Genomic DNA, 25491 nt, shown 5'->3' on the forward strand with positions numbered 1-25491 from the left:
GTTGCTGGCCCCTCCAGCCTGGTGTCACACCAAAATAGCAGCAAGCCGTGTGGTTTAGAAGAGCGGGTTTTGCTGCTGGTAAATCAGCAATAGCAGGATTGCAGTGGCATGGCTGCAGGGGCAGCATGGGGAGCAGAGATGGCGACTGCATCTAATGAGCAGTCCCAGGCCTCATATACCAAGGCCAGACTCACCCTGAAGGCTGGTCAGCACCAGCAGGGAAACAGGTTGTTTCCCCTGGGCTCAACAGCCAACCCAAACTGGCCAAAGGGCTATTCTGTGCCATCTGGCATGGCATTTGGCAATAAAAGCTGAAGCAGGAGGGAGGAAGGAGGGACATTTGTGGCTATGGCATTTGTCTTCCACTTCTTGAGCCACGTGCGTGCTGAAGCGCAGCTTTCCGGGAAGCACTTGGACACCTGCGTGCTGATAGGAAGCTGTGAATCAGTTCCTTTTCCCATTCTGCTAGGGCACACAGCTTTTGCTTTCCTTATTAAACTGCCATTACCTACACCCACAAGTCTCCTCACCATCCTTCAGTCTTCTCTGCATTTTGTGGGAGCAGAGAGTGAGTGCTCCACTAGGTGAAGGCTTGACTGTTCACCGGGATCAGTCCACAGTGGGGGAGCAAGTGTCCTGCTGCCATCAGATGACCAGGCTGCCCAAGTGTCAGCAGACTGCCCGGCCTTGAACACTTAAGCCTCAAAATTAGTAGGTGTGTGGTAGGTTCTTGCTTTTCTTTTAGCATTATCTCAGTTAAATTAACTGGGATTTTCAACTGTGTCAGACTGATGCAATTTTAGTTTCCAGTTTTTCTATTTAGCCACTATGAAACGTTGTGCTTATTCCTCTCATGCACATCTAATGAATCCCCTTTCATGTTACTGTATAGCATTTAATTATAATTGCTTGCTTTTCCCAAGAGGTAGTTGCTTCAATTATTGCAAAAACTGGGAGGAATTAAGTTGGTACAGACAAACAAGGCATAATAATTTCCTTCTTTCAGATATTTGTGTTTGTAGACTAAATTACTTTCTTCAGTTTTGTCTATTTTAAGCAGTTAGGTAAAGGAAAATTGTAATACAAAGAAGACTTCTTATATATAATTCTATGATCTTTCAAATATTGGTGTCATAAAAGGTTTCTGTCTGGTAGGTAACAATATATGGTTTTAAAACGGAAGTCTTGGCTTGGTTGACATTCTAACATAGCCAAATATGCATGAGTTTTGGAAGTATAGTAGTGTAAATCATTAGGAGGAAAAATCTGTTAAAATACCTGCTGCAGATTCCATGAAATCATGGTTTTCTCACAGAAAAGAACCTTTCTTCAGCTCAAGAAATTTAAGGTGAATAGATACTGTTTTGATTTTATTTAGAACATGACAAAAATTTAGATTTTCAGCACTTAATAATCCTTTTTTTTTTTTTTTCTGAGGGGGAAAAAAAGAGCAATTGCCGTCATGTATTGTCTATTACATTACAAATGTGGGGAAGGAAGTGTTACTAACATCAGGTATTCCAGTTCTGAAAAAAATGTCTCCTTCTCCCATCAGGTTGTGGTGTGCTGTTCGGGGTTTTTTTAAAGACATTGCGGGGGATGGAGGTGAGGGTTGTTGTTTTATGTAAAAGTAGACTACTGTTTGTGGGGGAGTTACCCAAATTGGAACAGATTTTGGCCTTTGCAGCAGTAAGTACTTACATTCAAACTGTACTACCTACTGTGGAGCACCAAATATAAGTTTACAGATTAAGCTTGGTTTAGAACTGAGAATGTCACATGAATCTCTGAAGTGAAGTCATGGTGCCTATTGCAAAAACGGCATAGGCAGAGGTTTTGAGAATGAAGGAATGGGAATTCTGTAATAGAATTACATCTGCCTCCCATTATCATGTTTTCTGCACCAAAAATAATGTTATCTCTAGCCTGTGTGATAGCTGGGCTTCAAAGTAATGGATTCTTTGTACCTGTGTAGAATCTTAGACTTGCTTTGTTTCCTTTGCCCTCCATCTGAAAAGGTGTGTATTTGGCAGATGCAGTGCACACTTAATGGCATAGTTTTCAAATTGCCGTCACAGCCTAAAGGCTGCCTTTGCTTCCATCTTCCTATATACCCATTAACTTTGTATGCTTGGGAATGCTTCTTGGAGGCTGTGGAGGTGGGTTTCACACATGGAGAGCTTTGGGATACAATCAGGTCAGTATTTCATGAGGCCTTTGAATTGAGGTCCATAACTTCAATATCCCTATAAAAATTTTCTGTTAAAATTCCTATAAACAGACTTGTTGAACAAGCACTGTGGGACAGTGAGAACAGAGCAGTGCAACAGGTTTCTGTGCTGTAAGAGTTAATAGGTAAGAGTAGGAGAAAGCTATTTTGTCACAGAGTTTATAGGATAATGGTGGTATCTCTTGTGTTCAGGAAGTTATATTGAAAAACTCAGCTCACTGATCTTTTCTTCTGGTCTTTTAGTATTTGTCAAATTGTTCTTCAGCCATCAGAAAAAGCAAAAAGCCAGTATATTGGCCCAGTGTTGATCTGGGATTACATTAGGAAGGTGAAGTAGAGATTGATGCTGATCCTTTTCCTGTCATCCCTGTCTTGTTCCAGCAGTTTCGTGGTTTTACTCTGCAGTGAGATGTCAAAGCTACTTTCTTTAAGTCAATGTGGCATGCTCAACTGTTTTGAACAGCTACCAGAATTTTCTGAAGAATGCAGTAAATCATAGGAGAAATAATTTTTTTTTCATAATCTGAAACCCTCTTCAGTAGGAGAGAGGCATTAGCAGAGCCTGGCAGAAAGAAGGAAAATACTGTAGAGGAAAATACCATTTTACTTCAGGGAATACTTGTAGGTCCTGTTACAATTAGCTCCACCACTCCCAAAAACCACACGGGCAGTTTTACAATTGCTAATGTTTTAAAAAATTTAAAATACACAAGTTGAAAATGAGTTAATAAACTAGAAAGTATGCCAAAATGGAGCCATACTTCTTTTCTTTTAATTTAGCTTCAAAATGTTGGTCAAAGCTGCCATTCTGTGAACAGCACTTTTTTTTGTTTAAAGACAATTAAAAAATTCTATACTAGATGAAAAACAGACACTGATTTTTCCAGTTGTGCAAAGAAGCTCATGTTTGGCAGCAAAGCAGAAGCTAACAGACTTGATGCTCTGTACCTAAGGAGGTGTGAGGAGCAAAAGGAGAACAGGAGGATCAGCTGCCAGAAATTAGAGCTTTGCTGGCCTCTCTCCAAAAATTTCTGCCTGTATCAGGTGGCCATAGTGAATAGCATATGTAAATCATCCTGGAGGGTATATTATCATTTCAATCCTACCTGAGATTCAACTAATTCCCAAATTACATAGGTTTTTTTCAAAGTATATTTCTTTAATTGGTATTTTTTGCTTAGCTTTTGCTCCAGGTATGTATACAGGTCATGCATATACATGGTTCAAATACATTCTCATCACTGAAAGCTTAGCAAGTTGTTCACCAAGATCTCAAGTCCTGAAAAGTCTGATGATCCAGTTCTTTGTCAGCCTAAGCCAATTTGGCTGCTGGCTTCCCTGGCTTGCCCTGCTGTGCCTCTCTTGCCCTGCATTCAGGCTGTGAGCTTGTCTGACCTTACACTGAACCTGTTTGGAGCACAAAGCTGGCAGGAAGCTATGCACTTCTCCTGAGATAGTTTCTTGGTGATTTAGCATGCTGAAATAGTTCAAAGCTGCTGCAAAGACATGAGTAGAAGCACATGGTCAAGCCTGAGGGGAACTGAACTGGGATACAGCTGCCAACATTTGGGTTAGCTCAGGATGCCCAGCTGGAGGTGATAGTTAAGGATAGAAAAGGGTACCTTCAAGAAGGGTTTACAGCCCTCAGGTCAGTATTGATTAAATCTGAGGTCTACCAGCAGAAATACAGAGTTGCCTCCTGTGCTGGAGAAAAGTGTGAAAATAGTGATGCTTCCAGAGATGTCCTCTTCAGGGTAGAATCTTTGGGGGTGGATTGTGCACTTGATGTTGAGCATGACTTTCTTTACTTGGATAAACTACCTACACTGAAAAACAATTCCCAGTGTTTCAGAAATTGCTTCCCATTTTTTTGAGTCTGGCTATGTTGTCTTTTTATCTCATGAGATGGTGACTGGCCATTTTAAGACAATATTTAATATTTTGGGTTTTTGGCATGTTTGAGATTAAAGCCAAACTAAAATAAAAACAGTAAGAATGTACAGTCACCCCAAAAAAATCTTCTTTCCCCCTCCCATTTGGTAAAAGATGAAGCGATCTTATTTCCCTCTTGCCTTAGAAATAATGTATGTTGTTCTTGGAAAAATTTACTGGGGAAAAATAGAATCTGATGCAGAGAGAATGGCTTTTATGTAATGGCATTTTCATTTTCAAAAGATCCTGTAGTAAAGAGTTATAAAAAACCAAATGTAATAATATTTGTAATAGTTGGCTCTAATAATGAAGTGATTCTGTTTTGTGAGACTGGAAAAAATGGACTAAGTTTGTAGCTTTTTGTAGTCAAGAGAAAGAGAGGGTGATATATTTTGAATTCTGGAAATCTCTTCTTATACTAAAGTAACTGCTATATGAAAATAAATGCATCCACAAGTCTCTGAATTCTCAGATTGTGGTGTTCCAGGTCTCTCTAAGTGTTCAACTAAACTCGATACATTTATCCACAATGTAGTTGTTTGCATTTTAATATTTCATTCCTATTTTCACAGTAATAAGTTTGCGCAGGTTTTTTAACCTGTTATATAAGCAAATTGAGGTATTTTAAGAAGAGAATATGTTTTTAAAACAATTTCTCTGAGATTATTTTTCATTGTATAAATATTTAAGCTTTAAATAGTAACACTACAGATGTTAAAGGATGTTTTAGGAAATTCTGAACTCTACTTGTCCCTTCTCTTTTTACCATTATTTGCTGCAGGATTTGAACAAGCGCTTGTCCCTGCCCGCTGACATCAGGATACCTGATGTCTACCTGGAGAAGCTGCAGATTAACAGCCCGCCCTTTGACCAGCCAATGAGTCGGCGTTCTCGTCGAGCATCCCTAGTAAGTGTAATGCACCTGCCTTTCTAGCCAACCTCTCAGGTCTTCAGAATCCATTTAATGCACAGGCCTGTATTCCATAGGTATATTTCAGCTTCATTCGCACTTTGACTTTTTATTCCTGAACATCAGCATGTACCTGTCAAAATCCAATGAAGAACTTCACATTTTCTTCCATTTTTTTCTGCTAACTTGGTCCGATTGTATTTCTCTCTGAAGGTCTTGTCCTATTGAAATCAGTGGCTAAACTCAACTCCCGAAGTACATACTTAAATCCTTCTGCTTTTTAGAGCAGGGATCTGTTTGAGCAAATAGGCCACACAGTTTTAGGTCAAGGCTGGATCCCCTTGTGATTTAGTAGGAAGGCCCTAAAAGCAGCATAATATGAAGGCAAGTCCTCCTCACTGTTCGTTTTGTGTTTGATAACAATTCTTCCTCAGAATTGTTGTGGAGACAATAGTGGATGTTTTGTGGGGTTTTTTGTTTTCTTTTTTGAAGCACATTTCCTAAAAGAATGAAGGAATAAATCCACATATACCTTTTTAGATTATTGGGTTACTTTAAAAAATAAGTCTTTTCCTTAGAGATGACAGAATGAGGATTCCTATACTGTAATTAAAGTGCTAGAAAACATGGATATTTGTACATATAAATTATGCACATCCCTGGAATAATAAAAAACAAACATTATTGTCTTTATTTTTTTTTAAATTGCTGTGTTTCAGTCATAGTTTCAGCTATCAGTGTTCTTTAGTGTTGTGATCTTAAAGGGTTGCTAGACTGTTACTGACATCCTCAGTAAATTCATTGGTGAGAAATTTGTCACAGTAAAACTGAAAAGGTTTAGGAAGTGTACATTGTTGCTTTCTTGATTTAATTACTTATTTGCTGAAAAATAAATATGAAAGTACATGTAGTGAAATAGGTTTCACTACAACTGAAACTGTAAAATATCTTTATTTTATTCATTATAAATAATATCTATAACAAAGCACTATTTGAGTTTTTATCATGTATTTTTTACCCTGAAAGAAAAAATTAGTGTGCTGGATTAATTAAGCTCTGATCTGCATGCCACCTTCTGCAGGAACAGTATTAAAACCAGAAAATATTTGAGTGAAGCTCTGAAAGTAATGATGATGTATCAGGCTTAAAAACCCGTGCTAGAATTTTATAGCTCCTTCACCACTTAGTTGCTACTGTAGCATGGAACTGAGGAACAGACTTCCCCAAACCTCTCTTCAGGTGCTGGCAAGATACCTTTTCAGTAGAACCTTGCCAGTGGAGTTAAGTATTTGGGGGCTGAAGGAATTTTTCCTGTGAATCTGAATCCCCTTGCTCATTTAATGGTGACCCCTGAGAGTAGTTGAAGTTCTCTCCTCTTTACCTCTGAGAAGACTGACAGAAAAACAGTGCCCTCTAATGAATGTGGTGTGTTCCTGGAATCAGCTTCCTGTCACAAGGTTGTTTTGTTTCTCCTTTTTAAATGCTTTCACTTTTATGGGGCTTAAAAGTCCAAAGTGAAACCTACCAGCACTGCTGTGGTATGCAGGCATACATTTGCTATGATTTCAAACTAAGCTTTCAAAAAAAGAAACCCAAGGACTCATTACTCTAAAATTGTTATTGAAAGCCTGCTAGTAGACTTTTACTTACAACAGATGAGTATTGTGCTCTGCTTCAAAGGCATGTCTCTTTTCCAGACTTAATAGGAAACACAGGAAAAAGGCTATAAAAAGTACCAGGTGAGGACTTGTTATACTTTAGGTCTGGTGTTCTTCTTTGAAATACAAGAAAAAAATTAATTTTTACAGTAATTGCATTTTGTGTATACATGTGCAGTATTGTATGCACAGTCATTAGAAGTAAAAGACCGTAAATATGGTTCATCAATGTTTCTGTGTAAAGTCAAGATAGATGCATATTGCAGAAAAAGATGAAACAGTTCAAAAATCATTTTGAAGAAAAGATGAAACTGATCTTTGTTTGAGGAATGTAAAACTTAATTTTTCTTAGGAGTGATAAGGAACCGAGACGTAATAAAAAATTTAAACACATTAAAGCAGGTCTTGAAGAATACCTGTCTTCTGTATGTAGGAAATACTGCGTGATTTTTTTGTATTAAAAAGATACTAAGTTTATGAGTCTTAATGAAAAACATTGAGGTTTCTTAGAAATGAAGCTTTTACATTCCAGACTGTCTGGTGACAGCAAGACCAATGGCTATCAGTTCTTCTTTAGTTTCTCCAAGAAACTAAGCAGCCTGTCTCTTTCATTCTAATACCATCTAATACTCACTTCAAGATATGTTTGTTTAAGTAGGTCAAAAGGCACAGTGGAAATATAATATTTATTTTGCTAACATTGTACCTATATCAGTGATATGTTTAAAATCTCACTGGAGTTACAAGGCTAGCAAATACCAGCTTCGCTTGTATTTTGAGATAAACAGTTTGTCTTCAACGAGCTCCTAAATATGCATGATGCTAAAGTCTCTTTACCCAGTTCTAAAACATTTCAGTTCTAACACTAGTTTCATAAAGCAGAATTGCTCTTAATGTTATATTAATGTAATTATACATCCTTTTTTCCCTCCCTAGAGATATCAAATATGTTTGCAGACAAGATCTTACCCTCAGTTTAGATGTATTTTCATACATGCGTTCTGAAAACTAAGAATTAATCAAACTTTTCTGACCTTCAGATATTGACAATGACATTATTGTCAAATCTTAATACAGTCAGCAGTATTTATGTTACACTGTGTTACCATGAAAGAGTAAAAAACTTTAATATCCATCAGGTTTTTAGGAGCAAATGAACATGTGGCATGTGGATCTAGGTGCTGAAGACAGCTTAGGTTCAAAGGATTGTTCCTTGGAAAGAAACAGCCAGTGAACAGGCTCTTTTGTCACAATGTGTGTTCAGTTGTCAGTAAAGCATAATCCCATGAAGCCTATAAATTTTGGAGTTTGACAGGGTACAGGCTATATGCATTTTGTAAATTGCTTCAAGATTTTGCATGTTTACGTGTTTATTTTCAGCATTCTTTACACTGCAGGAACAATAGAAAGCTTTGGTGTAATTGACAATTGTCTTAGGAGAAAATAACTGTAAGAGATAACCATGTTAAATATGAGAGTAGCAGTGGGTTTGAACAGGAAAAGAGTAATGATCTTAGTGTCTTCAGAAATAAATCTGTTACATAGGCAGGCACATCCTTCTGGCTTGCATTGCGGAGCTAAGTTGGTGACAAAAAAAGAGAAGGTGAATAAGTAGATCCAAGTAAAATACACAAAGATTTGGAGTTAAGAGGTATCAAATGTGAACTGTTGAGACAAAGCTGAAACTTGCAGAGAGTGATGTTTAGGGATTTTCTTGCTAAAGTTTTAGTCCAAAAGATGAGCTGTCAGAATGGGAGAGGAAACTTGGAGCTAAGATCTTGAACATAGCAAACAAATAAGATTACTTTGAAAAAAGAAGCAGCATATGGTTATGCTGAGCAAGAGAAAGGATGGACTAGTTTGAGGTTACTTTTGTGCTTTAAGCTGTAACAACCTCATTAGTAGTAATCAGATCAGAAGAGTGGAGAAGACCTAAGTAGGCGTTAGGTTAAAGTCAGGTTTTGGTCTAAGTGTAACTCAGCTCACAATCCCTGCAGGATACACAGTAGACTGTCCAACAGGCTGAGCACTGGGCTTGGATGCTGGGATGCATTTATATCATAATGTGCTAATTTGTTCTTAAAATACCAGAATCATGCCGTTTTCGTCAAGTATTGTTGGGTAATTTTCATAAATGAAGTTCAGCTTGTTCATTAACTGATGTATAAATGAAGTGTTTGGTTTTAGTGATCAATTTGCCATTTCTTTTCATTGCAGTCAGAAATTGGATTTGGAAAAATGGAAACCTATATCAAGTTAGAAAAGCTTGGAGAGGTATGTATAATTTTCTTTTGGAATGATGACAATGCGCTGTTTAAAATTTTGCCTAAGTGTTAACTGAAATTTTCCATATCCTTCAAAATACCCGTTGAATTTATCTTTTCAGTAAATCGAACACATTCAACGAGTAACAATGTCACAACCACACAAATGTTTATGCAAATATAATAAGCAAAAGGAAAAAAAAAGCAGGAAAACTGTCATAGAGTTGGGGAGGAGCAAAACTCCATTAGCAAATGTGCTGTGATCTTCTTACATAGGTTGGCTTTTTTTGCATAGACAAAATCATTCTGTTGATGATAAGAATAGTTAAGTCTGGTGTCCTCCTGGCATGACTTAGGTGTTGAAACACTCATGATAGACTACAGACCAGTGCTTTTAAGGAACAGGCAGTAGCTATGCATGTTCTGGTAAAGAAGCCTGCACACCTGGGCTGGGCAGCCAGCCAGGTGCTGCCAAGTGAAGTATGTAACACTGGATTTTGTCTATCCTTCTGTGGGGGGTGGCAATGTGGCTTTCCCCCTCCACTCAGCCTCTGACTTCCAGAGAAACAGTGGAATTCAGGAGGGGCCGAGTGTCATTCCTGTCCAGTTTGATTGAGGTTGACCAATGGGATTGAAAATGGGCAAGGAGCACTGAAATGGGATATAGTGAACATTGCAGGAGGAGGCAGGGCTGGTCAGGATCTCTGCTGTGAATATTGCAGTCAGTCCTTCATTTAAAACAATTCAATTTCCTGTTACCAAATCTAAGCCTGCCTGATGCAACTTCAAGCCTATTCCTGTTTTCCTATCTCTTGTTACCTGGGAGAAGAGGCTGACGCCCACCTGGCTACAGCCTCCTTTCAGGCAGCTGTAGAGAGCGATAAGATCCCCCTGAACTTCATTTTGTTCAGGCTAAACACCCCCAGCTTCCTCAGCTGCTTCTCATAGGACTTTGTGCTCCAGACTCTTCACCAGCTCCTTCCCTGGACACTCCAGCACCTCAATGTCGTTCTTGCAGTGAGGGGCCCAGAACTGGATACAGGATTTGAGGTGTTGACTCACAAGTGCTGAGTACTGGGGGACGGTCACTTCCCTGAAATTGCTGGCCACACTATTGCTGACACAGGCCAGGATGTCATTGCCTTTTGGCCACCTGGCCACATGCTGGCTCATATTCAGCTGCTGTCAGCCAGCACCCCAGGGTCCTTACCTTCTGAGCATCTTTCCAGTCACTCTTCCCCAAGCCCATAGTGCTGCATGGGGTTGTTGTGATCCAAGAGCAGAACCTGGCACTCGGTCTTGTTGAACCTCATAAAATTGTCCTCAGCCCATGGATCCAGCCTGTCCAGATCCCTCTGCAGAGTCTTACAGTATTGTAATGATCTAGGGCAGTTTCTGTACCTTCGTTGCTGCTTCTTGGCATTTGTAGGGATTAGTTTTTCGTACTTGTCAGGATTTTTTGTCTTAATTTAACATGCTTTTAGAGTTTTGAATCTCTTGCTGTCTAAAAATACATAATGATGACAAGAAGCTATCAAAAAGAGTTACATGTTTTCTTTAAGGTTGTGGAAGAGTGTGTCTGCAGCCTTTGGAAACATAACTGCAGCATAGTATAGAGATACCCAAGCTAGGTAACCATAGTCAGAGAGAGGCTTTCAGGAGTGTAAATGATCCCAGCAGTGAACTTAGTGAACTTAATGATACCTGATCTGACTTCTTTGGTAGCTCTGTGGTATTTAGGTTTCCATGTAATTTCCAGAACTGCTAAGCATATACATCCCTTGTGAGTTCAGTCCTGTGCTTAAAAAATATTTCTGTGCTTTTACATATGTCAAAAGAATATAATGTAAAAACTGTTCATATCCAAAATGGAACCGATTAGATCCTCAGACAGAAGTTATGTTTTTTTATTTAACTAATGTTTTGATGAAGGAACAACTTGTAAAAGTTCCCTTCTTTTTCCATTTTATAGGGTACTTATGCAACAGTTTATAAGGGGAGAAGTAAATTGACAGAGAATCTGGTAGCTCTGAAAGAAATCCGCCTGGAACATGAAGAGGGAGCACCATGCACAGCCATAAGAGAAGGTGGTAACTTTTTTTCTTAATTCTTAGAATTTCAGATACTTCTAGATTTCTTTTTGACCAAATCACCATCAGTACTTGGAAATATATAGGCTACATAGGACATTAGTGAAATTGCTATTACTATTGATGAGGAAAATTATAGTCCAGACATATTCAGAGTTTTGTTTCAAATTTATTTTCCTTATGGGGGGTGATTGTGATCTCAAATGCAGTGGGTGATTTAATACTGAATTAGACTGCTGTTAGTAACTAACTTTCAGGTACTCAGAATACATTTTACAAAATTCCTTCTGTCTGAAATGTATAGGAAATACTTACAAGCTTGTTACTCAAGTGGGTGTTTGGTGTTTTGATTAAATACCTTTCTTATTAACTTGATCTGTATGAGTATTATGTTCTTAAAAATAGCTTTTTTATTAAAAAAACTCACATAGTTTATATGTGTGAATTTAACTAGAAATTGCATTTACTCCTCATGTGTTTTGCACTATTATTGTTCTTCCTATTCTCTCTTGCAGTGTCATTATTAAAAGATCTGAAACATGCAAATATTGTTACATTGCATGATATTGTGCACACAGACAAGTCTTTGACTCTTGTTTTTGAATACCTGGTAAGTGCTTAAACAATTAGTGAGCTTTACATTTTATTTATTGTTTCTAAGAAACAGAAGCACAACAGAATTCTGTACTTTTTTTAAAAATACTGGGACTATTCGAATTTTCTCCTGCATCTACTACAGTCCTTCAGCTAAAAATGAGAAAAGTGTATTCAGTTCTTAAATTGCTGTAAATTAGTAAATACTGTTGTGATCATTTCAGAGTTTCATTAATAGCAGATAGTGGTGGTCTGCCTGAGCAAACTGTCTACTTGTCCAAAATCATTAACTGTATAAAATGGTAATCACACTATAGTTCCAATGATATTTTTCTGTTGTGACATAGCTGACTTTCAATGTAATTGGAGAATATACCAATTCTATAAAATACTGTGCCACACATAGATGGAGGAGAAGGCAACAGCAAATAATGTTGCCTGAGACAGTACAGCTTGCTGGAAAATGGGTCTTTCTATCCTCTGGAAAGCCAGGGGTATTTGTGTCCAGGCTTTTGGGTTTTTTATCATTTAATACCTTTTGCAGAAATCTCATTTTTCTGATAATCATTTCAGTTCCAACGATAAGTAATGTTCATGTAATTTGTTGCCCATAATTTTACTGAACTGTGGTGATGGTGTTTTAATAGGACAAGGACCTGAAGCAGTACATGGATGACTGTGGTAACATCATGAGTATGCACAATGTAAAGGTGAGTGGTTTTAGTGACAGTGACTGCCTTCCAGCTTTGTCCTAAGAATTTCAGAGAGCTAAATAATCAGGAGCTATATAGTTTAGTTTCTTTAAAAATAAAATAAAGAAATTTAACTTCCTTTTTAGCCTGACTTAGCTACATTTGACACCGGATGGTATCTTTTTGTTTTAAGCGTTTAAAACATTGAAAAGAGATTATATAACTTCATATGTTTTCATTCTCTTTGAAGTTACATATCTAAAATTTTAAAATTCCTTAAAAATAATACATTCTTAACTCCTTTGACTTCTTCTTGTCCTCCCATTATTTTATACTCATTGACTAAGTCTGTAGTTTGGTATATCCTCAAATTTATATATGGACATTGAGGAAAATGTAGCCTCAATCATGAATGTGTTTTTGGGTGCCACTGCCTACCACACAAGTAAGAAATTAAAAATATATATTTAAGAATTAGTGATTTTCATCTTTCTGTTAGTAAGAAAATGGAAATAATTTTCCTTAAGGCCTAATTTGCTTTTTCTTTTAGCTATGCTTGTGGCCAGGTCAAGTGACTCAGTTTCCAATCTGGCCTGCTGAAACTAACTCTGGGTCGAGTGTTATTTCTCTTGTAAGAAGCAGGCTTTTATTTGGAAAACTGGCATAACTCGTTGTACTCTTTAATACTTAGGGCTTTAGAAGAGACCAAACGGAGTACAGTACTGTTGTGAAATGATTTGGTACTCAGGCTAGATATTGGATACTGTTTGGTGAGCTTTCCCTTTCATTCCGTTGCCAAGTATCTTTAGGGAAAGACATCTGCCCATAACCTACTTCGTTGGTTCCTCTGAGAGTCTGCAAAGGGAAATTCTTTAATCTGTTTCTACTTCAGAGAGACAACCAAAAATCATAATTATGCTTGTGTTTTTAATTATCTGCAAGTTATTAAGCAGTGCTTTAAGCTTAAAAAAAAATGCTGAAAAGCTGTGAGTGAGAACCTGACTCTTACAGTAAGTGTAGTTAGAGAACAAGCCAGAATCTGCTTGTGGTAATCTGAGCTAAGCAGAGGAACTGTTTTTCCTTGTTTGCCTATGGTTTAAGCTATGCTCAAAGAGAAAATTTAAATGGTCAGTACCTTTGGCACTGGGAAACCAGAACAGCTGCTTAGCTGTGGTAGCTCTAGGTGCTTACCTTTTAATAACTGTGGGGGTTTGAGTCATCATTAACATTTGAGAGACCTCCCTGTCATCACTTCCCTCACATTCCTTGGCTAATTTTAGGGTTTTGTGTTTTGACAAAATGAAGGTATGTGTGATCTCTGCAGGTATTAGTGTTTTAACCAAAATTTTGAGCTAATACATGGCGTCCTGTGCATTTCCAAAAGGATCCCTGCTAACTGTGGTGAAGCTTCACAATTTCTGTAGAGCAATCTGCTTTGGATTCTTGACTAATCCTTGCAGTCCCAGTGTACGCTACGGAAGGCCGTTGATTTCTATTGAAGTCCTGCTAATAAAGCTTGGGGACTGATTACCCCTGCAACATTATGGGCATGAGTAGATGGAACAAGACTTGTTGCTTCTCATTCTGCTCTTCAGAAAAGAAAGCAAAGAGAAAGAAATCAATCCCAGTTCCTGTTTTTCTAGCACAGATGAATCCCATGTCAGCAGACTGAGAACAGATGGATGTAACTACACCTGCTGTGTATTTGTCCAGTTTATGAAAAAGAATTTGGTGGTGTCACTTGGTGCAAAAATAAACCAATATGTTAGAACATGGTCATGTAAAAACATTCTAGTGTTTTTCCTCAGAGGTCCTGTTACATGATGAATTTGTCACATTGTTTTCTGCAATGCTCTGTATTTTTTCATTGTACATTTGATTACCTGTGCTGAGGACTGCTGTGTGGTAAATGCCAGCAATGGCTACCCAAAAGTCCTATGTTCAAGATCAGACCCTTTATACATACAGAAACTGCAGAGTATTTGCAGCAATACATGAAACTTGCTTGGCTGCCCACTGCTAAACCTTTCTTCGCCCCATACTACTTTTATATCTATGTATGTGCCGGATTGATATGCATGACTGAAGTTGTTGCTTGGCTTGCTATTCCAAAGGATTAAAATAAACCTGTGTGTGTCAAGGTGAGGGGATGAATGTAAATACCAGAGGCAGTTGGGCTGTTTTAATAATCCTCATTTACCCATTTATCCATCTTCCCTAAGCTTGTGAATCTATGTGTATTTTTCCAGTAGCCTGCCAAGACATTCTTTATGTAGTTTAGCACAGTTGGATAGAAACGCTGCTGAGCTGCATTTTCAGAAGAGACTCTGCGGCAGAAGGGAACTTGAGTATATAGTCAGAGACAGTTATCTTTAAAGACATTAGTGTGGGGAAGAGAAGTGGTAAATGCTTACTTTAAAAATAAACAGCCCTGTGTTCCTCTTCAGTTAAACCGAACAAATTGCTCTTAAAGTCTTTGTTGTAAAGTACGGTGTTAAAGCAGTGCATTAGCATAAAAGGATTTTAAATCTTTGAACAATAATGATGATGTCCAGAATTTGCTCATAAGGAGAATAATTCACTTTTTGAGAAGTAATTTTGTCCTGCTTTCAGTACTTAACTCTCCAGTGCCCAAATGGGCTGTTCTAGTCATGTAATCTGTAGATTAACATTGTTTGTCTAATTTATATGAATGTTCTCTTTTGTAGCTATTTTTGTATCAGATTCTTCGTGGTTTGGCATACTGTCATAGGAGAAAGGTGTTACATCGAGATTTGAAGCCGCAAAATCTACTAATTAATGAGAAAGGAGAACTGAAGCTTGCAGACTTCGGTATGGCCTGAAATTACTCTGTAATAACTTTCTTTTTGTCTCAGCAAAGGAAACTAATTTTGCCTTATAAAGGAGAAATGAGTACCTTGGGTCTGTAGTGAATTTGGCTGTTCTCAAATGGAAAATGAAAGTCAGTCTTTTACAGGGTATAATCAGAGTCTCTATAGGTAATACTGTCACTCGACTTGCAATTTGAAAGTAGTCTTAAGCTTCCTGTGAAATTGATACTTAGTCAAATCCCTAAGGTGGAGCTCACATTGCTTCTCCTAACACTCCACAGTCACTCTAAAGCAGGGTAACCATGACAGGAGAGAGGAAGGGCTTGTTCATGTGCTAAATTGTCAGGTGTTATGCTGTCAGTGATACACCAAATTCCTTGGGATTTACAGAAGAGTGGGGCATTCACATTTTCCTGTTTCCTCCTGTGTCTGGAAGATCCTTTGGAAGTTGTGCTCTGTGCCTCTGATTTTACCCCGTCTGTGTGAGTGGAAGTTGCTCAGAAGATTGCATCTAACATGATAGACCTGAATTTTATTAAAGATATTGCTGACAAATTGACAGTGTTAGGATGGAAAACCCCTGCTGATCCAACACTTATTTGGTCTGTTTCCATCATTTAGTTATTTGTTTGCCTTCTGCCTTTTGCAGTGTAGTTTTCCAGAAACAGTGTAGAAGGTTTTTGCAGCAAGGAGTTGTTGTATTGATCTAATGCTATACCAATTTAATGGAATTTACGTGCTTAAAAATGCTGACCATGAGATTGCCATAAATACCAAAAGGTAATCACACGTTGTAGAAATCTATTTATTAGGGCCTTAAATAACATTAAGAGACAATATTTAGCAAGTATAATAAGGTCTTTAAAATAGTTTTTCAGTTTCATACAAAAAGGATTTCAGCAAGCTGTACATGACTCTTCATTTCCCTTTTTATCAAGGATTGGCTAGAGCAAAGTCTGTTCCTACAAAGACCTATTCCAATGAAGTTGTCACATTATGGTACAGACCACCTGATGTTCTCCTTGGATCTTCAGAGTATTCAACTCAAATTGACATGTGGTTTGTATAGCTTTGTCTAATTTAAATTTTTGTTCTGAGTCAAGTTGAAAAAATGTCAACTTTGCTGTTAAATAGTAACATTCAAATACTCAACTTTGAATTTTTATAGGCTGCAACTGAGTTGGATTTTTAGGGAAAGGATTGTTAGACTGGGAAGATGCTATTATTCCTCTCTGAAAATGCAGAGTACTTTTTTATTGCTCAGAGTAAGCAAGCATTAGGCCCACAGTATTAGGGAAAAAAACAGCTGCCTTTTCCTAATGACAGGGTAACATGGTATTTTACCATGAACTTTAATAAAATTGATTAACACAACATGTGAAGGAAGAGGATGTAATATAGCTATGACACAAGTTTTGTTTAGACTTTGACAGCTCTTCTGTTGCTACACATCTGTCTAAATATTTTAATAGCAGGGCGTGGCTAACAACCAATCATTTGTTTTAATTGAAGAGAAATCCCAGAAGCCTTTATGAGCTGAAATTACAGGGTTATTGCTGCTTTATCTTTTTCTCTGTCTTTATAAAGGGGCGTCGGATGCATATTTTTTGAAATGGCATCAGGAAGGCCTCTTTTTCCTGGTTCAACTGTTGAAGATGAACTGCACTTAATTTTCAGACTTCTTGGTAAATGGATACTTTTAGCGATGTTAATGCACCGTGTTTGTATGAGAACTGTAGAACAATATTATATATTGCATTGTAATCAAGGTTATGAAAAATGATTCAGCTGAGTGTACAGCTGAGGGTGCACAATATGGGCTTATTGAATGATTTTTTGCCTTTCTCCTTTAAATTACAGGATTAAATGCTTTTTTATGTCAATGTTGTTTGTTTCCATTTTTTAAGTTGAATTTGTTACTGCTTCTAAATGCAGGAACTCCATGTCAAGAAACATGGCCAGGCATTTCTTCCAGTGATGAATTTAGAAACTACAACTTTCCTAAGTATAAACCACAACCTCTCATCAACCATGCACCAAGGTACTTTGTGTTTTATTAATAGAATATATGCATCCCTGTGGCTTTGCATATTCCTAAGTGGGAATGCATTTCCAAGTACAATCTGCTACTGAATAGTGTAAAACTATTCATCAGTTGTGTAACTGTGGGCAGATGATAATGCAGAGCAGAACCTGGTACTGTGTGATTGCTTTCTCTAATACCATTGTAGGTACCACAGCTCCTTAATGACCTATGGAACAATAAACTCTGATTAATGATATCTCCATAGTAGGAGAATTCACACAGCATTTCCCAAAAAACATTACTTCTCTTCTGGTTATATACTAGGCCTAGGCCATTTGTTAAAATGGCCAGGTTTCCTGTAATCATTTTAAAACCATAATGACGAAGTTGAAGGGTCTGTGCAGTTATTATAAATAAACTTAATAACAAAGACATTTGTTGGTGACTTTGAAGAAGAAGGTCTAACATTGTGTCCCTCTAGTAAATGAGTATTATTAAGCTTAAAAGAAATAATTTAAAAAATTCAAATAAATGATCCATGTCAAGCTAGTAAAAGACAATCCAAACTAAGGATTTGTGTGTCCCCAGTGTTTTCCAAATAGTCTTGTTCCTCGATATTAGGACTCATGTATTCACATTAACATGAATAAATGTAGTTTGGATGAAAGCATTTCCATGTTTAGATATAATTTTCAGGTTTGATATCATTTAATGAAGTCAGCTCCTCTGCAGTTTTACTTTAATAAATACAATTCCATAACTGTTTTAATTTTTTTAAATATTTTTCTTTTTAGGCTAGACACGGAAGGAATTGAATTGATAGCGAAGTTCCTTCAAGTAAGATGTGCTTTGTGGCTTTACTTTATAAAAGTGCAAGTTTCAAGTTTTAATATATTATATACAAAAGGTATTAGAAGCCAGAGTATTTAGATCTATCTTAAAGTGGAATGTGCTGCTGAGTCTGTTGTGGGTGAAAGATGTGGGAATAAGCCAGTCTAGTGTGAGAATTAAAGAACTGATGCTTGTTTTTTTTTTTTCCCCCAGAACCGATTTCTTCTCTTACTACCTTTTGTAAAAATAGAATTATTCTATTAGCCCTGAAAAAACTAAATCTCTTGTGAAATACGGTATTAAACCAAAACTTTTATCTAAAAATGCTAGATTTCTTTAATGATAAGCTGAGTTTAGTACTAAAGAAGGAGTTCCTAAGGTGTAATATTACTCCTTGATGTTGCAACTGTATTCAAAAGCTGAAGTGGTATGTGGGTTTTATCTTTGAATCTGTATTAAAAAGGAGCTGGAAGCAAGATGGAAGGCCAACTCCTGCATCTTTGAGTAGATGCAGCACTGTAACTTGCTTGTATGCAGCTTTTAAATGTCTGCAGCCTTGTCCAAAATTGCACAGATGCCAAGCAGGAGACATCTAATCATTGTGCCATCTATAAATAAAGAGTAGGTGTAGTTTTGACCTGCATCCATTTGCAGAAGTTGTTTTTACTATTTTAGTGATCTTGTTACATGTTGGCAGTACTGATTCTGATACAACGTTAGATTGTCATGTATGAAACGAAAGAAATGAAAAATAATTGTCCTAGTGAATTATGGGAAATATTGAGCAAATAGAACTCTTTCTCCCTTTGATGAAATCACTTGATGCAAAGAGATTTTTAATGGAAGCCAACACACTTGTATGCTTTTATATTAATAGTATGAATCAAAGAAGAGAATTTCAGCAGAAGAGGCCATGAAACATGCATACTTCAGAAGTCTTGGAACAAGAATACACACTCTGCCTGAAAGTAAGAGGAGTAGAAAAGTAGCAGACTGTTGTTAAGATAGTGCATTAAAACTAAGCACATGGTGTAAGGAAAAGCTCTCTAATCTATTAAAGAAGTCTGATATCTAGAGACTTATGTATTTGTGAATTGAAAACATTTTTTATCTAAACTATATAATTAAGAATACAATTTTGATCAATAAAACATAGTTTTACATTTGTATATGAATTAATTTCTTTGTTACATTTCAGGTGTTTCAATATTCAGTCTAAAAGAGATTCAATTGCAAAAAGATCCTGGCTTTAGAAATTCCACTTACCCAGAGACCGGTATGGAAAGCTTTATTTTTTCTCATGCTTGCTAAAAGAATGCTGTGCCAGAGGCATTCGGAATTGAAAATGCTTTGTTAAATTGGTTTGTGTGAATATAGTGTCACAAAAATCCAGAATGATTTACTGAGATTCCTGTAGAGACATATAAGCTAAGTGCACAGAAAGATGTGAGTTTTACAAGGGATGGTCAGGGACTGCGAAGGTGAGAACTTTTCGGAGTTCCAAACCAGTACCGTGTGGGGGTGAACGGTGGCAAAGTGAAAAACCAATGCAGTGAGCGCCGTTAAAAGAAAGATGCTGATGTTGGGTGAAGCACAAGGGGAGTTGCCTTGAAGTAGGACAAAGATCTTGGTAATAACTTAATACTCTGTTGTGCAAGTGCTTCGGTTTCTTACCATGGTCCGTGTTGTGTTGCAGGACATGGGAAGAACAGAAGGCAGAGCATGCTTTTCTAAAGGGGGCAGTGCAGAGTCAAGGCCAAGCCTATCCTGTCGGTCAAGGACTCGGATCCGAAGGCAGTGCTTTTTCTTGGTGGACTTGGAATCGCAGTTTGTCTACACTGTCCTCTTAACAGTGGAGTCTTTTTATTTCCAACCTGCAAATTATGTTTTTATATTTGTTGTCACAGTGTGACAATTTTTTGTACAGTTGGTTTTAAGGTCTCCTCTGCCACTAGAGCCAGTAGGTTACAGCTGTTGATGTAACTGTAGCTGCAATTTTTGTGCAGGACTGAGAAACACAGTGCATTATTTATTGCGGAATCATTGCTGCTAAATAACTACTGTCTGTATAGTTAACACAACAGTTCCATGCCTGAAGAAGTTGCAATGGCTTTATAATATGTGAATGCATCTGTTTCTCTTGATAAAATGTTCTACTGCTGCAGGGCTTTTTTGTATTTCTTAAACTGCAATGTTTCCTGGAATGTAAACATAGCTTTGCTTGGCTATAGGTGAGCCATCTTTAATGCTCTAAGTTCTTGGCACTTAATTCCTTATTTAACATTGGAAGTATGTGTTGAAATAGTTGAAAACTTATAATGCATATTATGTTTTTGAAAAGCACATGGTGTGAAGGTTGATTCAAACAAGTGAAAAGTAACTATGATTTGCTCTCAGATCCTATGTTAGTTATTGATGAATTAGAGCATGGAGGCTGGACATTTTGTCAGGCTTACTCCAGCATAACATATTTGCACATTGTTGTGCATATGGGGCCTGCAGAAACAATAACTTTTTTACCTTGTTTTTAACTTAGAAATACAAATAGTAAAAAGACAATTCGTATATGTTGGACCCTGGCTTACTTCTTATTACAGAGGAACAGGACAACTAATTACACAAACATAGGAATAATGTCACACTTTTCCCACCTTGTTGGTCTCCCATTTGTGCATTATTCACTTGAAATCAACTGGAAAGATGCAAGTTTGTACTTGAGAAGAACTCACTATGCTAACAGAGCTTTTACAATGGGAACTTAAGAGAGTTTTTCAGATCTTAGATGTTACCTGTTTTCCAGAGATAGTAAACATATTACTACTATGCTTATGCATCTCAGTGAGTATCATAAGTACACCCTTGGTGATGGTTACAGTATTTTTAAGCATTTGTGTTCACCTTTATGAACCTATTTGTTTAGTGCATCTTAAAGAGACTGTAAATCTTTATTGGTATATTTTGAAATGGTCATGTAAATCTTTGGCTGGTATACCATGAAAATAGTCATAGGTAACTTAATTTTTCCTGACATTCACTGTAAAACGTTCAGGGGTCCTACCATTTCTGTTCAGGAAATCTCGTAGTTTATTGTTATTTAACAGTATTAAGTGAATTTTTGTATATTTCATTTTAACTTTATTTGTGAATAGTGATTGTGGCATGTTTGGGGGTGTTTTATTAATATTTCATTGATACTAGTAAATTTGAATTGGGATTTTTTTTTTTTATTTTATTTTCTGGAAGAGAGAAATTCATGTGTAATGGTGACTATTGGACCACTACTGCTTTTCAGCATTTGTAAACCGGTTTTACGTTAAATCTTGTAGACCTAACAAACTGCTGTTATTTCTAACTGACCGACCTGTATTAATATTGTACTTTTGAAAGTATAAATATTATGTGGAATTCTTTGGTTTTGTTTTGAAATTTATAATAACAAAAGCCCTGTGTTGTTAAAAATACAGACTAAGTGAACTTGCGGTTCTTGGGGCATTGTTGGCAGCGTTTAGCAAGGTCCGTGTGTTGTGGGAGCCCCCAGGGTCACCTTTGGCTGCTCCTTTAGTTCCTTCAGTGCAGTGGCAGTGAAAGTGACGTGACTCATCCGTGACTGAGGCTGCTCGGGACCTTCTCAGTAGCGTGGTCCAGAGTGTCACTGCTGGTGAGCCAGCCCCGCGTGTCACACGGCCTGGGAGCATGACACGAGCCTCGGACACAGGCGCGGGGCTCCCCTGATCCCAGCATGAGCACTACATGTGTGGCAGAGGCACAGTTGGCACTGATGACAAACCTTGTCCTGAAATAGTTATTATATATTTTTTTATAGTTGCTATGGATCTGATCTAGATTTTATACCAATTAACTTTGTAGGAAATACATTGTAGATGTGACAGTGTTGAAGAAAGAAGTATCAGAAAAACATCTCCTTTTTTTACAGAAGTAGTGAAGGTAGACTAAATGTTCACTGTGGATAAATGTGGGATTTAGCATTTCTAGAACAGTAATACTTCATAGGTCATAAAAGAACAGGTAATAATGTGACACTAATTAGTAAAGGACTTAAAGGTTTACCTGGTAAAATGAAGTGCATTAATAAACTTAGAAAGGGATCAGCCGGAGCTAACAAAAGGATGTTCCATTTTAAGTAGGAATTCAGCTTTTTTGTTACAGATGAAAAGATCTTCCATAAAATTAAAGCAGTCTGTTTATAAAGAAATTTTTTCTAAGGACCTACAAGTGAATCTGTGTTCTTTGTTAGGAGGTAGCTTTAAAGAACATATTTAAGAAACTTGGCATCTGTGGTCAAGCCAGTTTGGGGCTTTTAAAAATTGTCTATTACTGAAATTCCTGCATCAGCAGAGACAGTTCTGTGGCAGTTGCCTCTTTGGGGCAGTAGTCAGCAAGTCTGAAGTTGCTGGGCATCTCTGACATCCTTTCTATGGAATTCGGTGCTCTGCCTCCTGTCTGGCAGAGTCAGGTACTACGGCCTTGGTTTCACTGTCCCCAAGAACTGTAGGAGTGTTGGCCTTTTTGAGAGAAGACCTCAAGTGTGGCAAAAACCAAGCAGAGAGTCGGTGAAAGTGGATGGCTTTCAGTGTTTGGTATGACCACCTTTGCTTGACGATGAGCAATCCGTTAATGAGAAATGGCCTGCAAGTCGTGGCTGATTTTAAGTAGTTATTTTTAGATGATACCTGATGTGTCCCACCTAGCCCAGGGTAGGGATGGCAAGGTGTGGGTGTAGGTGTGTGTCAGAGTCAGGTGGGCTGGAAGCCAGGACAGAGGCAAGTGCTGGTGATGTGGTTGCATTCACGTGCAGGTGAAGGTTGAAGGGGAGAGGGTGGGTGGAGGATGGGAATTGACAGGACAGGGTTGGGAGAGGAGAGGGGCAAACCAACAGCTCAGCAATGCTCTAGTGGAACGTGCATCTCAACATGGCTGTGTTATTTTTGTGCTGCTTTACCACAGCATTCAGTAGCCAGAGTGTATCCCTGAATTGGGCAATAAAAGTTAAAATAAACAATTATTAAAGAATCAACATACTTTGTATTTGCAAATCATTTGAAAAACTGCAAGGTAGCGTTCTTGGGGCTGCTTGCTTGTTGTTTGTGCATGAGTTTTTCAATGCAATAAAGGTACATGGTTTCTGTTCAGCAATGTTAAAATGGAATTAGGGTTAAGAATACAATTTCATTATTGAGGACAAAATATATGAAAGCTATGTTGTAAATATCCCCAGGCTAAGTATTATAAACCCAGGAAATACTCGGAATTAAGGTCAGACTTGAAAGAAATCCAAACAAATCAGAGTATGGAAATGCAGAGCTATAGCACATTGTGACACTGAAGAGAATTCAGAACTTGCCTTGTCTGTGACATGATCATTTTGTCTGGTCACTAATGAGCAGAGTTCAAATAATTCATGCACCTTGTTAGCACATTTCAGTACCTTATTTACCTTCAGAAATTTTGGCTTTAAAACAAATGTAACATCTCTATGAAATGCTTTAATTTTGGGAAGGAACTTGAATGCTTACTTTATGCGGTTTGGGGGTTTTATTTTTTCAGAGGTTGGGCTGTTAGAGATTTAATGCTCCCATTTGGCCTTTGTGTTGTTCAGCAACATCCTTGTGTCTCACCGGTATCCATATCATACCAGTCTAGGAGATGGGCAAGGGCAACAAGTGAAATTGTGAAACATAAAGGAGGTATGTAGCAGTTGGAACATTGTAGGTAAGCTCTGACTGTACAGGTGGGATGATTGTGAAAAGTATAAAAGCCAAGCAGATACATGGACTTTGGAGTTCCTACCATGCACCTTCTTCATCTGTGGAGTTCAGCTGCACAGAAATCATAGTCCTGTTCTCAGCCATAGTGGGAACCTGTTTTCAGAACTGGGATTAGAGTTCAGCTATTCCAGATTGGTTTTTTTAATCTCTTGTATGTTACTTTCACTGGGCAGTACTGTGCCTCTCTCAGTAACAGAGTAAGATTGATGTCAATGGAAAATGTGAACAACTTCTGATTATTTTTGCATGTTTTCTAAAATCCCTTGACTCGTTTAAGTTCTGTAACTTTTGAGCAAACTTCAACTGTGAATGCAGACATACACACATGCTACTGTGGTAAATGACTGCTTCATTTATTGTGCTGGCTGCATCCTCCAAGCTCACTCAAGAAGCAGGCCTGCCTGAGTGCATCACTTTCATGGTCCTCCTATTGAAATACAAGTGTTACTTGGCTCAGATGCCCTGCCTTGAAACACATTTTTCCCCAGAGAGCTATGAAATTCCTTCATTTGTTGCAGTGGGATCTTTCTGCTGATGGAATTACCACGGCTGTGGATTGCAAACCAGCAAAAATGCTCTTCCCTGTCTCTTCTCCAGCGTGCTCTTGCAGAGCACCTCCCTGCAGGCTTTGCATGGCAGCGTGTGCGCTGTCACCTGCCCCTCCTCTTTCACACCCTGAGTTTGTTTTTTCAAAGACTGTTTTTTCCTTTTTTCACTGTCTTGTTATGTGATTTGCAGGAGGGGGTAGCTGGCCTGGAGCCATGTTAGGAATAATTAAGTTTACATTTATGCATTTGCACTTCTTGCAGAGTGAATGTGAACTGATGGGAATCTTTCACAAAAGAACTCCAACGTATCCTAGAATCCTCTCTTCTAGGATGCTTTCTTCAAATAACAGCCCCCACCCAAGGCAGGCCATGCTGCTGATTGCTCCAGAGTCCTTGCTTGAGGTTCAGTCTGCTTTTTTCATTTAAATAAATTCATACTGCTTCTCACTCGTGCTGTCAGTCTCTTTGCCCTCAAGAAATAGGTTTGTCTCCATCTGTGTAGGCAGAGCACTCACACATTAATTGGTAAGAGCAGTTACAGTTCGGGGCTAAAACAGATTTTAAAATAAGTTGTAGTCTTCTGATGACTTTGGAGGGATATGCTTAAATCTGAGGCCTGTGTTTGTTTATCCTACAGGATATACAGACAGTCTGAAGATCAGAAGGGAATAGTTACGCCCTTACATAAAAGACTACCTGTACTTACTGTGCCTTTTCTAAGTTCATTTGGGTGTCATGATGGCTTCTGAAGATGTTTCCTGTAGGCACGAGATCACACAGCCTCTTAATGCAGAGATGTTACGTTAAAATTAACCCTATGGTCTTGCTTGAAAGGACCACCTCCCCTTTAAACAGAAATCTTAGTGACAGTTCTTCACTTCTTTGGTAGGTATTTCAAGATGGGTGCGTGCCTGTCTGATAATAACCCACTCTGTACAGTAATGGGAACTTCTTGTGTATTGCTGAAGCATGAATAAAGTGCAAATCTTATAATAAATCCCCCAAGTATGATCAAATTGCAGTTACTACCAAGAACACTGAAGTGAGAATAAACTCCCATTTTGTTCCCCAGGATTGCTGGCTTGGAAGCTCTCCATGC

The 25491-nt window shown here is 37.9% G+C and overlaps 1 protein-coding gene across 2 annotated transcripts in view; it reads left to right on the forward strand.

Annotated features, from left to right (window-relative positions):
- CDK17 (cyclin dependent kinase 17) overlaps window positions 1–23093 on the forward strand; it is a 92208-nt gene extending 69115 nt beyond the window's left edge. For both annotated transcript variants that reach the window (XM_032107691.1, XM_032107692.1), the window contains 13 exons: window positions 4944–5069; window positions 8948–9004; window positions 10967–11081; window positions 11600–11694; window positions 12326–12388; window positions 15079–15202; window positions 16140–16260; window positions 16789–16886; window positions 17137–17242; window positions 18022–18064; window positions 18936–19026; window positions 19257–19334; window positions 19755–23093. In XM_032107691.1, the coding sequence (XP_031963582.1) occupies window positions 4944–5069; window positions 8948–9004; window positions 10967–11081; window positions 11600–11694; window positions 12326–12388; window positions 15079–15202; window positions 16140–16260; window positions 16789–16886; window positions 17137–17242; window positions 18022–18064; window positions 18936–19026; window positions 19257–19334; window positions 19755–19792 (1155 nt within the window). In that variant the 3' untranslated portion in view covers window positions 19793–23093. The remainder of the gene's footprint in view (window positions 1–4943; window positions 5070–8947; window positions 9005–10966; window positions 11082–11599; window positions 11695–12325; window positions 12389–15078; window positions 15203–16139; window positions 16261–16788; window positions 16887–17136; window positions 17243–18021; window positions 18065–18935; window positions 19027–19256; window positions 19335–19754) is intronic.
- The last annotated feature ends 2398 nt before the right edge of the window (window positions 23094–25491 follow it).

The sequence above is a fragment of the Corvus moneduloides genome, chromosome 4 (genome assembly GCF_009650955.1).
Source record: "Corvus moneduloides isolate bCorMon1 chromosome 4, bCorMon1.pri, whole genome shotgun sequence".
Taxonomy (NCBI): domain Eukaryota; kingdom Metazoa; phylum Chordata; class Aves; order Passeriformes; family Corvidae; genus Corvus; species Corvus moneduloides.